At 40.4% G+C, this 7,762-nt stretch overlaps 1 protein-coding gene across 1 annotated transcript in view; it reads right to left on the reverse strand.

Moving 5' to 3' along the window:
- The window catches only part of RYR2 (ryanodine receptor 2 (cardiac)), a 786,033-nt gene that overhangs the window by 360,964 nt on the left and 417,307 nt on the right, over positions 1-7,762 (reverse strand). Inside the window, exons 37-38 of the mRNA XM_006872010.1 lie at positions 4,410-5,214; positions 1,339-1,539 (exon numbers count right to left, since the gene is read on the reverse strand). Coding sequence (XP_006872072.1) covers positions 1,339-1,539; positions 4,410-5,214 — 1,006 coding nt within the window. The remainder of the gene's footprint in view (positions 1-1,338; positions 1,540-4,409; positions 5,215-7,762) is intronic.

The following is a 7,762-nucleotide window of genomic DNA, read 5'->3' on the forward strand; positions in this document are numbered from 1 at the left end:
TTGGACCAAGATTGGGCAGTGTTTCATTCTGTTGTGCATAAGGTCGCTATGAGTCAGTACTGACTAACAACAACAACAACCCTTTATCCAGTCTCCCCAATGAAAACATCTCATAGGCTTTAGAACCATATCACAACAAGGATATTGACACTGAGACAGTCAAAATCTGAAACCATCCCGTCATGATTCAGACCATTCCTGTACTCTACACAAAGTCTTTCTCACCTGCCCTTATCTGTTGACAATCACTCACCTGTTTGCTCTTCATATAATTTTACCATTTCAAGAACCACCTTTTGGGATTGGCAGTTTTTACTCAGCATAGTTTCCTCGAGATTCTTCCAAATTGTTGTGTGTATACCAGTAACCCACTGCATTGTGTTGTACGGAAGTATCTCAGCGTGTTTAACATTCACTAGATGAAAATATTTTGCTCTTACAAATAAAGCTGCTGTGCACATTTTTGTGTAAGTTCTTGCGTGGCCGTAGTTTTCATTTTTCTATGATAAATGTCCATGGGCACAATTTATGGGTTATAGGGTTGCTGGGAACCCTGGCGCAGCACTCTAGGATAAGCACTGAACTGGTAATTGCAGGGTAAGCAGTCTAAACCCATCAGCCACCCTCAGAAGCCCTATACAGGGTTGCCTATAAGAAAGAACTGACTCAACACACTCAGCAGCAACAATTATCTGGCTGTTGGCAGGTGCTGTTGAGCAGCTGAATTGGTTAGCTTTTTAAGAAACCACTAAGCTGTTTCCTAAAGTGGCTGTATCATTTATATTTAAACTAGCCACGTACAAGTGAGCCAGAAAACCTACATCCCCAGAGAAATTCATACTCTGCCACAGGTATGTGACTTTGGTTCTACTGTGCCCTAGGAAGACATATAGTTCAAGGTGAGCAACAAGAGGAAGAGCCACAGAGTGACAGATCTCGAGCAAGCCAGAGGACACAATTTCTAGGGAAACAAAAAACTTCTAGCACCTATTCCTAGAACAAAGGGTCTCTAACACTGGTGGCAGTGCTTATTGGCTAGAGAAGACCCTTCTCTGTGGCTGGATATTTTTCCTATCTGTAGAACTTCAGAACAGGTATGCTGATGCTCCTAAAGGGTCTGTGACAAAACCAGGTTTCTTCTTTGGGTAAACTAGCCAAGTGGATTCTTTCATTGAAACCGAATACTACATAAATCAATTCAGCTCATTCAAGCAGAACAGGAAAAGAATACACATGTAATATATGCTATACTTGACATCTTTTTGGTAATACCCACACATGAATGCTATAAGAAAAGACCCGAGTGAAAAGGAAGATATTTTCAACTCATTCTTGTACCTGCTCTTGAGGTGGGGATCTAAATTCCTTGGTCTTTCTGGCTGTGAGCGCAGCCGACATATTTAAGGCTTGCATAACTTCATTATATCGGAAGCGCTGATTGTCTTGAAGTTTAGCTACAAAGTCATCTGAAAAGGCTACAATGGCTTCTATCCGATGCCGGACCTGACAGTCACAGAGGTATTGAAGTAGTAGGCACATCTGAAATTTAAAAAGCGCTGCATTTGACTTCTGAATCCTTACATCGTTAATAGTCTACTTTTCACAATTACAAACAGACTCCTGATTTTGTGTAGGCAATAACATTCTTGGTCCCAGAGCATAAAACATTCTTTGTCTAAGTCAAATGTGGAAAATACATTTCCTTTTGGTAGAGAATGTCTTTACAGCCTCCCTTGAAGTTACACATACTACAGCCAATGAGATACAGAGAGAGGGGTTTGCTACAGGTCTTTGGGAAACACTTCCATCATCAATATCACAACAGAATGCCTTACTTTCAAGATGAATAATGGCATGATTGGAGGAAAGAATGCGGCAATATTCCTTAAGATGCAGACCAAATGCAAAGAATCACCACAAAGCCATTAAATCTGAGTTTTTGATGATACCATCAATTGACTGTATCAGTTCTAGAACCGTCTACCTCTAGATTGCTTATATAAGGGAACTAAATATTTTTACTGCTATTTATTTAATCCTTAGTTGAGTATTCTCTTACTGGCAGTCAAAAGTATTTATTACTGATACAGTACATTACATAGAAACATATCTATCAGAAAACCATCTGCTCAAGATTAGAAAACCATTTCAATACTGTGATATAAATACTTGGTGGTGCTAAAGAGAACTTTAAAAAACCTGCATGATATGGACTTCTGAAGGTTCATGGGAAAATTCCATTACCTTTTAATTCCACTTTTCCAGGAACCTTTTGAATTCCCTTTGTGTGTCACCAACTATAATATAACCAATTAATATCAATTCTTTTTCTGAAAATGCCACTGAGTCCACCTGCCTCTCTCCATCTCTTTTGTCCAAACTACCCTCTTGTTTGGGGGTCAGTGCAACAGACTTGTCTACCTGGAGTTTGCACTCATTCTCCTTCCCTTCACATCTCTCACAGCAGCTAGACTGAAATTTTAGAATTAAATTCTTCATTGGTTTTAGTTGCAGTGGAAATAAAACTCAAACTCAGATTCCACATGAATGACCTCTGCTCCTCTCACTCCTTAGCTCATTAAGCAGCAAGCACACTGGTCTTATCTTACCTTAGGACCACTGGTCATGTGATTGATTCTGTGAGCAGAGTTCCTGGAACACCCCTCCACTATGCTTCACCTATTGAGCCCCAACTCATGAATCCAAACTCACCTTAAAATTCATAAATTTAATGAATCTACAATAATAATGGGTGATTTTAATACACCACTTTCAAAAGTGGGTAGAACAACCAGAAGGAAACTTGACAAAGACACAGAAGAACTAAATAACACAATCAGCCAACTGGACCTCATAGATGTGAACAGAGCATTCAACCCAACAACTGCACAATACACATTCTTTTCCAGTGCACATGGAACATTCTCCAGAATAGGCCATGTTTTAGGCCACAAGTCTCCATAAATTTATAAATATCAAAATACTACACAGCACCTTCTCAGACCACAATGCTATCAAATTAGAAATCAACAATAGGAAGACCAAGGAAATCAAGTCAAATACATGGAAACTGAAAATTCATGAGTTTAGAAGAGACTTCCATGACCTTTCTTGTACTAACCTAATTTAAAATGATCTGTCTTCTAGTAATCTATTCATTTTATTCTTTTAGCAAAAAGATACATTAGATAAGACACAGAAATAAATATGTAGCTCTTTCCCAGAGACTGTGAGCTGCGGGAAACTGCTGTTCAATTTCCTTCTCCCAGAACCAGGGTCCTGGTACAGAGTAAGACCTTAACCTTGTGGACCACAGGAATGAAGAGTGGGAAAGTCAGTCAGTGGTGTAACTACTAAATTGTCTCCAATGAATAAAAGAAATATTACAATAGAATCTCTTTGATTTATCTGAAGAATGGACACACCTATCGGTGCACGAGTATTCCAAACACAAGTTGGTGGGAGTGGAGGTAGTTTTAGAAACTAGGTATCTAATAGGCAGCACACACAGTTTGCACTCAGCTGCTAAGCAGAAGTCAGTGGTTCAAACACACTAGTGATGCTGTCCAAGAAAGGCCTGTTGATCTGATTCCGTTAAAATGATAGCCAAGAAAACCCTAAGTAGCACTTGTACTCTGTAACACAGTCATGAGTTGGAAGCAACACTATGGCAACTAACAACGTAACAACATTCCACCATAATTCATCTGCAGAAACAAGAAGGGAGACATGGAGACCCGGCTAATGAATAAGAGAAAGAACAGTTGGCAGGACAGGAGTCCACCTTCTCTGTTCTTTTCAGACACACACACATAAACAAACAGGAACCAGCACATATGTGGATGTCTATGACAGACAAACATGTATCTGACCAAGGAAGCAATATGACAAAAGTATTAAATTTAGCATTTTTTATCTATTTATGAACTCAATTAAAAATCCATGAATTCCATTTTAAGTACAAGCAAATCAGACTGGCATCTCTCAGAGAACAATAATAAATTAGTTTTATGAAGAATTGCCTGGTATGGAGCTGTAGGATCAGCACTGGACTGCGAACCACAAGGTTGGCAGTTCGAACCCACCAACTGCTATTTGGAAATCATATACAGGGTCACTATGAGCCAAAACCAACTCGACAGTACGTAACAACAGCAACAACCATTATACAGGAGGTTCTTGGTTGGGGATATAAGATAAGCAGTGGACTGCTAACTGGTTTAAACCCACCATCTGCTCCTCAGAAACCTTATACAAGGGCATATGAGTCTGAACTGACTCGACAGCACTTAACAACAACAACCATATACAGAAACATAAGCACACACATACAGAAAGAGACAAAGTTAAAATTCAGTACCTTGTTAATTAGCAATTGTGAAATTAAGAGTATCTTTTTTTCTGATTACCTGCAATTTAACTGGCTCTGGCAGCTTCATTTGGAGCAGACCTTCCTTCGGCCTCTTACCCGCCTTAACGTCTTCCTCACCAGCTCCTTCCAGCTTTGAGTCTTCCATGCTGAGCTCCTTCTCTAACCCTATAGTCTCCTCCTCTGGCGCGGCAGCTTCCTTAAACACGCTGGGCTCGATCAGCTGCAGGATGTGCTTCAAGTCCTCATTGTGGAAGATGCCCATGATGAGCAGGGTATAGAAAAGCTTGATCAGAGGTACAAAAAGGAATTCAGTGGTACCCCCGACTGGGTCCCGGGCATGAAGGCTGCTCTCTCTGACTGCTTCTGTTAGCATCTGAATGGTTTTGGCCTTTAGGATATCTAGGGGAAACTCGGGACTATACTGATGGCATTCATTACTGATGCTCACAAAACTGGGTGAGGAAAACTGCATTCGAGGCCTAAGGGAGGTGCTAAGGCCAATCCCAGGGAGACCGTGCTTTTTGTTCTCATCAGGGAAAAGAGTAATACTCTTGGTCTCTTCCGTCATGGGAACGATGAATTCATTGTTCATCATAAGCCTGGCAGTAGCATAGGAGCTCAGGTGGATGTCGATGAGCAGATCATAGTAGCCTGCACGGAGCAAGCCAGGCATGTACTTGTTTTCGATGGCGTAGAGCAGCTGAGGCTCATCCACGTGGCTGCACAGGGCGTGGGCCACCCTGTGGTTCCCCAGAGCACACACAGCTGAGTAGAGGCGGAGAGTGTGATAGTGAAACTTCAGCAGTTCCTCCTGCTCCGTCAGTTCGAGTATGTCCACAGACCTACAGATGGGAAAAGGGTATTGGTAGCAACATTAAATAGATTTCTTAAATTCTGCATAGGAGGAGAAATTTACTCAAGTCATAGATTTGAAAAGTGACTGAAGCAGACACTCTTAATGACATTTCCCATTTGGCAAAAAAAAAAGAAAAAAGAAATGCATCTCCTTTCTATTGGGGGTCAGAATTTGCATTTGGTTCCTAATTCAATTTCTTTCCCTCTTTCAACAAAGCACTCAAATAGTGGCCAAATTTTGCCTAACCTACCCACTGCCATGACGTGGATTTCAACTCTTAGCAAGAACAGAACTGCTAAGGATTCCGAGACTAAACATTAATGGGAGCAGAGAGCCTCACCTTTCTCCCGCTGATTATGCCTAAAAACATTACTTTTTGCGCATGGCTCATAGTTCATCAAATGAGACACTGTTTAAATTTAGAACCAAAATCATTCCAAGAGGTCATGTTTCAGCTAACTAACAGATTGGCATATAAAATAAACAATATCATCCCTGAGTATTGTGCTTCTTAAAAAAAGCATCTACGTGAGACCAAATGGTCAACATTTACTCCTAAGCAAACATGGGAAGGCAAGGAGGCAGGGAAACTCAATTAATGGAAACAGGAGAAAACTAACAAGAAAGTTGACATGCTGTGAAAAATATAACCAATAGCACTGAACAAATGTGCAGAAATTATTAAATGGAACTTAATTTGCTATATAAACTTTCATGGAAAGCACAATAAAACATTTTAATTATAGAAAAACGTACACACACAGTGCATTTACAGGTATCGATGTTTTCCAAGCTATGTAGATAATTCCTTTGTGTTAATACATTACTAAAAGTAGAAATCAGATATATTCATAATCCAAGAATTAGAAATTTATCTAGGAAGTTGTCCATAATGATATCTACAACAGAACTCTATGAGTAGGGATTTTTGTTTTTATATTTTATGTGGTTTGTTGACTACTGTTCATCTAGCACCAGGCACCTAGAACAGCCTAGTTGGCATCAACTTGCCAAGCTGACGCTGACATATGGTGACCCCATGTATGTGACGGTAGAACTGTGAACTATGCTGGAGGGTTTTCAAAAACATGGAATCTTTTCTGAAGCACCACATTTTTATTGAAATAAAGCATGTGCTCTACATTTGTTTGCCAACTACATCTTCCCCAAGAGGTATTTTCTAAAGTGCATTGTGTTAATTTTCTTGTACAACAGCATGTGAAATCAATTAGCATAGCATTTAATTCTGTTTCTCCATTAACTTTTCAAAGTTCCCTGAAACACATTATGTGTGTGTTGTGCATATATATATATATATATTTCTATATAGAGATTTAAAGGAGCTCTGGTAGCGTAGTGGTTATGAATCGGGCTGCGAACCACAAGGTTAGCAGTTCGAAACTACCAGCTGTTCTGCGGGAGAAATATGAGGTATTCTGCTCCTATAAAGATTTACAGCCTCAGAAACCCTGTACAGGGTTGCTATGAGTTGGAACTGACTCCATGGCACACAGGCGCCACCAACTTATAGAGATTTATTTCAAGGAGATAGTTCATGTGGTTGTTGTTGTTGTTGTTGTTGCTTGTTGTTAGGTGCCATCGAGTTGGTACCGACTCATAGTGTCCCACTGTGCCAGCCTCACAATCATTTGTATATTTGACCCTATTGCTGTTGCCACTGTGCCAATACATCTCACTGGGAAATCTTCCTCTCTTTCTCCAATCCTCCATTTTACCAAATATAATATCCTTCTCCAAGGACCAGTCCCTCCTGACAACATGTCCAAAGTATGAGAGACAAAGTCTGGCCATCCTGGCTTCCAGGGAGCATTCTGGTTGTACTTCTTCCAACACAGATTGGTATGTTCTTTTGGCAGTCCATGGTACTTTTAATATTCCCCTCCAACACAATAGCTTAAATATGATTGTAGAGGCTGGCAAAGCTAAATCCATGGATCATGTCAGCCATCAGGGGATGATAAACCCAAGATCAGCAGGTCAGATGGCAAACTAGTGGTTCATAGTCTGTGGAGGCTGATGAATCCAAGCAAGGCAGGAAAGACAGCAGGCTGATGACTCACAGATGGTGGCAACCTACAAATTCCAAGAATGCAGGTAATATGATGGAGAGACAGATGTAGGATCTAGAGGAGGGGTTTGTTATTGTTGTTGTTGTTAAGTGCCGTTGAGTCAATTCCGACCCATAGCAACCCTGTATAGGGTTTCCAAGGAGCAGCTGGTGAGCTTGAACCTCCCAACTTACAGTACAAACAACTTTGTAGTCTGACGCATTAGCCCACAGTGCCACACCAAGCAGGGGTAGGGAACCCTTTTTCCACTAAAATTTATAACATCATACACTGGCCATACAAATTATCAATGGAAAATTAGCTTGCTATATTTGGTCAAATATTCAATTTAACTCACCCCTAATGTGATGAAGATCAAAGAGCACAGCCTTCAGTATGGACTACATCTCAATGTAAAGAAAACAAAAATCCTCACCACTGGACCAATAAACAACATTCTTATGA

This window comes from Chrysochloris asiatica, unplaced genomic scaffold (assembly GCF_000296735.1).
Source record: "Chrysochloris asiatica unplaced genomic scaffold, ChrAsi1.0 scaffold00179, whole genome shotgun sequence".
Taxonomy (NCBI): Eukaryota; Metazoa; Chordata; class Mammalia; order Afrosoricida; family Chrysochloridae; genus Chrysochloris; species Chrysochloris asiatica.